This window comes from Molothrus ater, chromosome 3, assembly GCF_012460135.2.
Source record: "Molothrus ater isolate BHLD 08-10-18 breed brown headed cowbird chromosome 3, BPBGC_Mater_1.1, whole genome shotgun sequence".
Taxonomy (NCBI): Eukaryota; Metazoa; Chordata; class Aves; order Passeriformes; family Icteridae; genus Molothrus; species Molothrus ater.
In genome coordinates, this window is record NC_050480.2 from 75,419,879 (window position 1) to 75,429,958 (window position 10,080).

Consider the following 10,080-nt stretch of genomic DNA (forward strand, 5'->3'; position numbering starts at 1 on the left):
AGAAAGCCCTGCAGAGTTTACTGGAATCCTTGACATGCCCTCCCTACACTCCAACTCAGCACCTGGAACGGGAACAGGCTCTAGCAAAAGAGTTTGCAGAAATCTTACATTTTACTCTTCGTTTTGATGAACTTAAGGTTAATAAAGTCTTTCAGTATATGTTGATTGTTGCTGTGTATTTTGAACCAAAACTGATTATTTCCTGTTTCTCTTCCTGGAAGATGAGAAACCCAGCAATTCAGAATGACTTCAGTTATTACAGGCGGACAATAAGTCGCAACAGAATAAACAACATGCATGTAAGTAAATAAACTCTGATGTGCTGCATGCAGTGAGGTATTTATTTATCAGGATGCGTTTATGCCATTTTTGGTAAAGTTTTTGCTTTTGATTCAGTAGCTGTCATGTTCTTTCCTTCACACTGAGTGTTAATCAGCAGTCCGGATGAAGTGATTAGAGAGGACTATTCAAGTAACAATCTGCTTTCTGACATGAGCATGTACTGCATCTTTTTCTTGCTACTGGCAAGATTTTAAAGAGCTTTACTGACTATTTTTTCTCCTGTTTTTATCAGCTAGACATTGAGAATGAAGTGAACAATGAAATGGCTAATAGGATGTCCCTGTTCTATGCAGAGGCCACACCAATGCTGAAAACCCTCAGTAATGCAACAACACATTTTGTATCAGAAGTATGTAAAGGGGGAAAAGGTCTAACACAGACATTCTTGATTTTAATTTTACAAGATAGTTTACTGAACACTGCCTTTTTCTTACTCTTCCAGAACAAAACATTACCAATTGAAAATACAACGGACTGTCTTAGTACTATGGCCAGTGTATGTAAAGTCATGTTGGAAACGCCGTAAGTTTTATCTTAAATCTTGGGGGGTTTGTATGACAGAACTTATATTTTAATTAGCCACCTGGGATAATACATTCTTTTCCAGGTGAATTCCTGTATCTTTGCCTTAAGTTGTTACTTCTTTTGTATAAAAAGCATGGCCTGGTGTTAGAAAGCCATGCCTCCTGTTCTTATCACCTTATGACATATTTCATTAGTCAGTGTTGAGTTCTGTTGAGGAGAGCTTACATGGTCAGCCTGCATTTCACAAAAGGTTAAAATACAGTGGAATAATCTTATGCACTCGCAGGCTTCAGTGTCTGTGTCTTGTCTAACCAGGCAAAAGGCCTCCTGCTTGCCCATGCTGCTCAATTATTAACACACAGAGGGCAAGATTTTGGCTCTTCCAGGCAGTACTTTAGCAAATACACAGGGGCTATTTCAAGGATCATTTAAATAGATCTTTTTTTGGATGCAGCCATCTTATTCTAGATAGGAAAAAAGTCAGCTGTATGAATTTTCATTCATATAAATGTATTCAGCTGTACAATTGTGTTCATATCTGCTAGTGTAGGCAATAATAGCCAGTAGGTTTCTTTATTTTGCTATGCATTTAGTGGAGTATATTTTAGGTTAGGTGTCTCTTCAACTGGAAAACACATAGAAGATAGAGTCAAGGTAGTCTTTCTGCCTATGAGTCATTTGTTCATGGAGCCATGTAAAGGGTAGAACTCCTGAGGTTTGTGCTTGTTCATGAAGATTCTGGAGGAGTGTCTGTAGGGGTAGGACTCATCTCACAATCCTGAGACATCATAGAAGTGGTAATTGAAAAGTAGCCTTACGATTCAGCTCTTTTTTTGGCAAGAGGAGAGAAAAAAGTTGTGAGTCATCTAGAAGATTATCTGATATTTAATTCTAATTGTGGGTTAATCAGGCATTTTCACATCAAAACTTCTGTCACCTTTAAGTCTGTTCATGTTACAATGCTGTGGAAGAATAAAAGTTGAAGTCATTGTAGACTGAGAGGTACTCCAATACACAGAGAGAGAGAGAGAGAGAGAGCATGACTGTTGCAATCAATCTTGGTGAAGCCCTGAACTTCCCAGCTGCTGAACTTGAGTCCCACTGGACTATTCCAAAGTAGGAATTTAAGCAAAAGCAGTGGCTTTCCTTTGAGGTCCCGGCATGTGGTGTTTCTGAGATTAAACTGAAGTGTTTCAGATCAGTCTCCATTATATTTCATTAAGTTTTCTATGTAGCCATCATCACATATATTTTGAGGATCTCAGCTGTGCATGGGTATGATGAGAGGTTTACATCTATCTGCTCTCTAACCATTCTTGTAAATTGGCACAGGCTTACAGAATTCACTGATATTCAGAGTCTTACTAATGTGCGTCTGCAACCCTAAAATATACTCTACTTTTGGTTCAGATTTCACGCACTCCCAGTATAGTTTTTAAAATTGTCTAGTAAAAGGTCTGGAATGTCTATTTCTTTTGTTCTCTCTTCCAGAGAGTACAGGAGTAGATTCACCAGTGAAGAGACCCTTATGTTCTGCATGCGAGTGATGGTGGGAGTTATTATCCTGTACGACCACGTTCATCCTGTGGGAGCTTTCTCAAAGACATCAAAGATTGATGTAAGAGAAGCCTTTCTTTAATACTCTGTAGGTTTGAGTACTAGTCTGCAGCTCTTTTTCAGCACAAGCTTATTCTTGGTAGAAATAATTTTAATTACTTTTGAATGGCAATTTAGAATTTGTCTTCACCTGTGCTCTTGAATACATCAGTTTGTTTGAAAAAAAAATAAGGACCAGCTTTTTTCCTTTTTATTTTTTTACAGACACAGATAATAATTTTTCTTAGTTACCTCTGCTTTTTTGCCAACTGTATAATTACACTTAGCCTGGAATATGTTCTGTGGCCATAATTTTTTTTTAAATCATGTAGTAAATCGATGCTGAAATGCTCATCTTTGGCAGTAGTTCTCTTGTAAATAAGTAGATATTCAATGTTGTCTCTGCTTTGTCTGAGATTTGAAGTAACAGAACTGAAATGTTACTGTTGTAATGTTGATAATGACCCTTCAGTTTTATCTTTGGCATGGCCAGTCACAGAGAAATCAGTCTTATTTTTCCATTTGAGAAATTGCAGGCACACATGAAAAGAGTACTCTTGTCTTTTCTACATGTTTTTACAAACCTAAATCTCACACACCACTTCTTTCAGCAGAAATAAGCTTTTAATAATGAAAAAGATGCCAAGTCTTTCTATTTACATGAGAGACTTCTTCAAAAGAGAAGAAAAAAACCATATATTATTGCTCTCCATGACACTGGGTCTTCCTTAGCACTTTGCATCTGTAGATACCAGAATTTTGCCACGTCTCCTCTTTGACTCTCTACAGAGGGAAAGATTTTTCACAGAGGTGAATAGATTTGCTCAAGGTCATGAAACAGATAGAGCCTGGGACTTGAATGCAGATTTCTTGAATGGTGGTTCAGTCTCTTGCCTACAGAGGCAACACAAATGAAATTCTGATAGGATCAAATGTACATTGTGTGTACTTTGTTTCTCACATTTATCCTAAAGCCCTGTCATCATGCAGGAAAGTTACGTAGGTGTAAATGGGAGGCAGGGGATGTACGACTCAGTTTTAAAAAATGAGTACATGGTCCCAAATCTTGATTTGTGTGATTAGCTCCATGATTTTTTTTTAATTCAAAAAATCTCCTAACATTTCAGATTATGAGTTTGTTTTACTGTGGTAAACAATTCTTTTCTCCAAATTATTCACTTCAGCCATTCAAGCCATTTCAAGATAATTTCAGGGACAGTGGAGTATATTAGCCTTTCCTTACTCTTTCAAGACTGGAGTCTGTATTTTAAGCTCTCAATGGCAGTCTCCTAGCTTAGACATCTGTCTTGGTTTGAAAGACAGGTGTCTGCCAAGGAAGGCAGGAAGCTCCCTTGGAATGGAAAATATGACCCCTTCGCTCTGAATTATTATAACTTTGAAACTAAGTGCAAGGCAAAGATACGGGGAAAGCAGTAACAGTTCTTTACTAGTGTATATGTGTATAACAAGGCAAGCAAACAACAACAATGGCAGCAAAAACAAGCAAAAGAAAAATCCCAGAAAACCCAACAAACAGTTCCCGCTTTCCAAGCGCTGTTCCCTTGGGTGCAGTTCCGGGCACGGCCGGCAGGGGCGCTGCTGGCTCCCGGCAGGCAGGGCGGGTGCGGTGATTCCCCCGCGGCTGCAGGGGGCGCTGTGGCGCGGGCTCGGGAGCACACGGCAATGGCGGGAGGGTAAAAAGCGATCTGTACAAAGCCCCAGGGACAGCGATCCCACTGCCCCAGTGGCTCCTCGGGAGCGGCAGGCTGGAATGGCAGGAAGGAGCGCAAGTCCTGGGGTGGTGGAGGGAGGAGTTGTATCAGAAACTCTGCAGCTGTAGCTGGAACCGCCCTGCACCCCGATAGGCAGGGCATGCAGGGCTACAGTGCAGCCGAAAGAACAGAGGGGCCGGGCAGCCACAGCCTGGCTCCGAGCAGGGCAGGGGAAAGGCAGGGTTGGCATGCTGGGGTTTGTCCTGAGGCACCCCAGCAGATGGGAAGAGTACTTTTTTTGCTTAGGTGGGGTGTTAATAAGGTGCGGTGTTGATAAGGTCCCAGTGCAACAGCCGCTCCCGGTAGAAGAAAGGCAGCATGAGATGGAGCCTTGCAATGGTGATGAATTCTCACAGCGACTGCAGCCTCTCTCCCCTCTGAATGCCCAGAGTACAAGAGAGCTGGGGGCTGCACCCAACCCCTTTTTCCCAATCCAATTTTCGTTGTGTCTCTGCTCTTCCCAGAGAAACACCCAGTAAAAAGAGAGGGTAGCCAGCTGCTCTCCTCCCCTTAGCTGTGGCAACTTTTGTCTCTCTTGAGTATGCAGTCGTTATTGTCTCCTAGCAACACATATGGGAGAAAAATTCCTTGAGAGAAAGAAACAAAAGGAAGAATCCTAAACCCCAACATTATCCTACTTGGTTTAGGTATTCCGATTCTAACAGAAATGAAAAATAGTTGTTTGAATTTTTATGCCCTTTGGCTTGGTCTGGTCTGATCAGACCTGCTGAGGCATGTAAACTGGTACTGAGTGATGTGCACATAGACTTGAGCTTCTCAAATTTAGGAAAAATAACTGTGCTAGCCTGACAATCTCATCTGATCTGGTATTTGCAAAGCTAGTTACACTTTCCAGGTAGAAATGAACCAGTTGAGCAGTGAGCAGTGTTTGTTGGGCTGCTCCCTGTCAGGAATGCTGAGCTACATTTTCTGACTAATTTTTGCTGGGACCCTGACTTAAAGTGTTTCGTCATCTGCTTCCTTAATAAGGCAGAGGTGCTCTTCAGCTGCAAAGAAATTTCTACATGTAGATTTAGCTCTCCAATGTGACTTGGAAAATTAAAGGATTCAAATCTTGACTCAGCTGTGTCTTTGTCATTTTGAATAAGATGGAATTAATCTAGGTTAATTTCTGAATAGCTAGATTCAATGTCTTCATAGCAGTGGGAAGAAAAAAGTACTACTGGGGAAGATATATTCTGAAAAGGTTAGAAGAATTCCTTATTTTTCTATTGACTAGCTAGGGAGTCTGTACAATGGGTCAAATGAGTTCTACTCCTGCTTTCTCTGCTTCATTTCCCCTTTTGTAAATTTGGACAGAGTTTCAGCCTATTTTTTACAGTCTCCACAAAGATGTTCATTCAGTGTGGTGTTAAAATCAACACCATGGAACCATGGACTTCTTAGATTAAATTTTTAACCACTAGTTATGAAACAAAGAATAAGTTGTCACTGGTTAGGTTTACAACTAAAAACTGAGTACTGAAAATTACTTCCTTGTATGCAAACATAAAAATAAGTCAGAGTTGAAACATCTCTTCTTAGAGTTAACAGCAATGACACAGAACTCACAAAATCTCTTTTTTTTCAGCTTGTATCAGATAGTTTTGATTTTTGTAATTTTTACTTGGCTTTTTACTTTACGTGTGCAAGTTAAAATATAGACACTTGATATATAATTTACTCTCTACAAACACTTATTAAAGTAGATGTTTTCTCCAAAGTTAAGTTTTTAACTTGGAGATAATTTTAATAAGTTGTAATGCTTTTATTGTGTCATGTAAAGCAGCATTAAAACTCAGTAAGAAAAGAAACCTACCGGTATATGGTGAATTTTTTCCTTGTTTTCAGCTAGTGCAATTCATATATTATTGTTCAATAGTGGCATGCTTCTGTTCCCAGATGAAGGGATGCATAAAAGTTTTAAAGGAACAACCACCTGACTCTGTGGAAGGACTTCTGAATGCTCTCAGGTATGTGTGATTCAGCCGTAGAAAATTCCTCTTTGTTTTTCTCCCAATCTCCTTATATTTAAGATTCTTCACTTTAGAACATTGCTTTAATAAGATTATCATCTCAGGTTTCCTCTTCATCACCTGGGTTTTTTAAATATTAATTTCTTCCCATTTCATTTCATTTGAATAAACAATAAATGTTAATATTTTAAACAGTATATCCTAGCTAAGATTTACTATATAAAATACCCCAGAATCTATAGAACATTTTAGAAATGAAGTGTCAGATTGTCAGGTTTCTATTTCTCAAACCCTAAGTACTTCCCTTCTCCCTCTCCCTTTCCATCTTAGTAAGACTTTTTTTTTTTTTAATCTTGCTAAATTACTCAGCTTCAAGAAAACAGCATCCTAAATCCCAATCCTGTTCATGGTGCTGACTTGGGAAGGAAGACACAGAGGGGTCTGATACTTCTCTGAAGCTGAGAATGTTGTCAAACCCAAGTTTTTCAGAGCTGTTTTGAGTTCTGCAGCTGTTGAATGCTTGTATAGAGGGAGAGCTGCACTTCCACACTTGCTTATCATATCTTTTGATGTGGAGTTAAATGTACAGGTATCAAGTGTGTTTCAAGCTTATGTTATAATCAGTCTCCCTATTAGCATAAACAGTGGAGAATGCTTGGATTTAAATGGAAAAAAACACACTAAGGCTCTTCAGTCCTCTCAGAATATTTAAGAAAACTGCTTAAAGTCATAGATTATGCCAAAATTCAGTCTAAATTCCTAAGTGATTTTAGTATTTACCATATTTCTTATGTCTTTTCATTATTTTGCTTATTTTGAGGCTTTTAACTAGAAAAAATAAGAGATAATTTTGACCCAAGATTATGACAATGTCATAGGCAGATACCAGACAGGATTTAGCCACAGTTCTCCACCTTTTAGCAGGGAATAATTTATTGCATAGGGTATTTAGAAGATAAAGAGCACCAGATTCTTGCCAGTTAAATTCCAGTGATCAGTAGAGGAACATGTAAATTCCTTCTTTGTGTAACTGAACTGTGCTGATTTCAAAAACAGGCTCAAGTGTTCAGACTTTTCCTGTCTCTGTTCATTTTATAAATTATTGTTTTAACTTATAATTTCTAGGTTCACTACAAAACACCTGAATGATGAATCTACTTCAAAACAAATTCGAGCTATGCTGCAGTAGTACCCACAGACAAGTAGATGTTTGTATTGATCACAGAAGATGTGTATGTTTACATAATTTAATACAGTTTGATGTTAATACTTGTGTGTATTTACATAACCATTTTCTTCACATTGCTAAAATATATAAATCTGTTCATAACCTGACTGACTTTATATAGTGCAACCTAAGTTCTTATTCCAGCCTTTATCTTTTGACTTTTAAAATACTTTTTTACTTAGATACTTCAGTTAAGACAGTTTATCTGTGCATTTTAATCCTTAAACACCTTCTCTATCAGAGAAGTAGTAGTGAAGACAAAATGGAAATCAAACTGAAATGTCAAAGGTACCACAGAAAAGGAACTTTAAAGAAGAAGAAAGTTACTATAAGAGAAAGCAAAATTCATTTGGTATGTTTTGAAGAACATGTGCACAGTTTTTTGGTCAGTTTTAGGATCTTGTCAAACTAGTATGAATAGGAGAATACCTGAATGTTCATTACTCATAAAATGCATTGTCTTTCCTGTATTAAGTGGAGATCCACCTGATTTTATGGATTATGTGCTGTCTGGCATCCAAAAATGTATTTCAAACAGGTAATTTTACCTTTTTAATTAAGTATAACCCATACCTTTCAACAGCCTAGGAAATTAATATCCTTTTTCAGATGCAGTATAAATGAAGAGAAAATATGCCTAAAGATCATTGATAGATTTTGAAAACTCTGTATAATTTTATTAGATTTAGAAAGGAAAGGGAAAATACTAATGCCTTGACTTAACTGGAAAAGGTTTGTCAGTGTAAATATATCACACTGAACATTAACTACCAGACAGCTTTAGCCAGTAATTTTTTGGCTGATCTAAACTAGTACACTCTTCTGTAGCAAACTTCCCTGGTGTCATATCGGCTGCATCAGACTAGGGATGGTTTAAAATTAAGAGCTGATCTTTTCTTAGGAACTCCGTTATGTTCCTGGTAGTGTTATTCATTAGATGACTCAGAATCAACACAGAAATATTTATCAGCTGACTGCTCTTCACTGGCTTTTGAGATGTGATTGGTACTTCAAAAAGTTAAGTTCCTTGCTGAGTTGTTTGTTCTTACTTTCTGGTAAATTTTCCAGTTAATGGAATAGAAATACTTTGCCAAAAGCAGCAAAGTGCTCATGCTCTGTTATGTGTGTCTACTGGGTGGTCTGCAGTTGCTGTACATATTCTTGCAGAGGTCACGTTCAGAAAATGTGTTTGATTTTGTGTACTTTGCTTGCATGTATGTGTGGAAACTCCAGTGCTTGTGCACAGATTCAGATTTGCATTTGCTTATCCCCCTATAGATAAATCAGGGTTTGTGTGCTTTCACTGGAATTTTCATGCACATCTCTTCTAAAAAATTACCTTAAGACTTTGAAGATGCATTTGGTCTGCTGGAACTCGGCTGCACTGTGACAAACTGTGTCATTGAACTCAGTCCTTAAACAGTATTAATGTCACAAGTTCTCTGGAGTAGGGATTAACTTGAGAGTTTATTTCTGAGCAGAGCAACCCCTGTGAGGTTTCTCAGACCCGATCAGAACCCACAGGTGCCAATGTCATGCATGTCCTGATGCTGGACAGCACCACAACTCCAGCATTCATGTCACACCCCTGCAGGTGCAGCAGCTGGTTGCTATGATGTTGTTGGGGAGAGAGGTAGAACTCACTCACATTAGATCTTTTTCTTTTTCTGGGGAGAGAGGTAGAACTCACTCACATTAGATCTTTTTCTTTTTCTGAAAGCAATGACCACACTTTTTTTCACAGTAACAAATCCACTGTTTACAGGCTCCATTTTTAATGGGGGGACATTTAAAAAAAATGTACATTAGGGAAAATCCTGCTTTGTTCATAGTCACTTCCAGTTAGGTAAATTAGGTGGATGACAGGCCATTCTGTTGAGCTTTGGTAACTGAAGTTAATATATGCTTACCTGCAATTTTTTGTCAAACAATGAAGTCTTATCTTTAAGTAGCCCAGAGAAAAACTATTTGTCACTTGTATAATAAAAATGTAAACCTTAAAGCATACTGTGAGTTGTCATGTGCTGTTTGTGAAGTCATGGGATTTCTTGGCCTGCTTTGATGTTTTTGTACAGAAGTTTGTTTGAAATAATAAAAAATTTGGTACAGCAAGCTTTGGGACTCCCTATATTTAGTGACAACATAAATAGGTTGAGAAATACCTCATTTAAAGTTTTGGATCATATAGTATATAGTAGGTTCACCTTTATGTATCCTAAAAGCACTTGTTTCACTTGTGTGCTACAGCAATATAACCTCACATCACTTAAAAAATCCTGTGTTTTTCTGACATATATTAGCACTTGTTTGTCATCATGGCCAAGGGGAATTGTTGATACTGCTGAGGGCATGAATCCCTTCTCTGACTTTTATATCTTCACATTAGTCATCCTGACCTGTGGGGGCCAGCTCAGGTTGTGTTTATAATCAATACAGTTACCAGAGGATTATTCATTTAATTGTAAGATAAATTCAAATGAATACCTTTTGGAAGAAGTTCCATATAGACTAATGGAGATCAAAGTTATTGATCTCCATTTTGTCAATGCTTCTTCTTATTTTGTCTCATTGTTATGTAAGAGTAAATGTTTGTATGAAAAATATTTAAGCCTCATAATATTCAAACTTCAGAATGCTCATA

At 38.0% G+C, this 10,080-nt stretch overlaps 1 protein-coding gene across 11 annotated transcripts in view; it reads left to right on the forward strand.

Annotated features, from left to right (window-relative positions):
• The window catches only part of CYRIA (CYFIP related Rac1 interactor A), a 56,624-nt gene extending 47,073 nt beyond the window's left edge, over positions 1 to 9,551 (forward strand). For 7 of the 11 annotated variants that reach the window (XM_036379494.1, XM_036379491.1, XM_036379497.1 and 4 more), the window contains 7 exons: positions 1 to 137; positions 222 to 299; positions 575 to 691; positions 785 to 864; positions 2,359 to 2,485; positions 6,087 to 6,208; positions 7,337 to 9,551. In XM_036379494.1, coding sequence (XP_036235387.1) covers positions 1 to 137; positions 222 to 299; positions 575 to 691; positions 785 to 864; positions 2,359 to 2,485; positions 6,087 to 6,208; positions 7,337 to 7,400 — 725 coding nt within the window. In that variant the 3' untranslated portion in view covers positions 7,401 to 9,551. Of the gene's footprint in view, positions 138 to 221; positions 300 to 574; positions 692 to 784; positions 865 to 2,358; positions 2,486 to 6,086; positions 6,209 to 7,336 lie in introns of those variants that run through there. The other 4 variants (XM_036379496.2, XM_036379495.2, XR_004979873.2 and 1 more) reach the window with 3 other exon arrangements.
• The last annotated feature ends 529 nt before the right edge of the window (positions 9,552 to 10,080 follow it).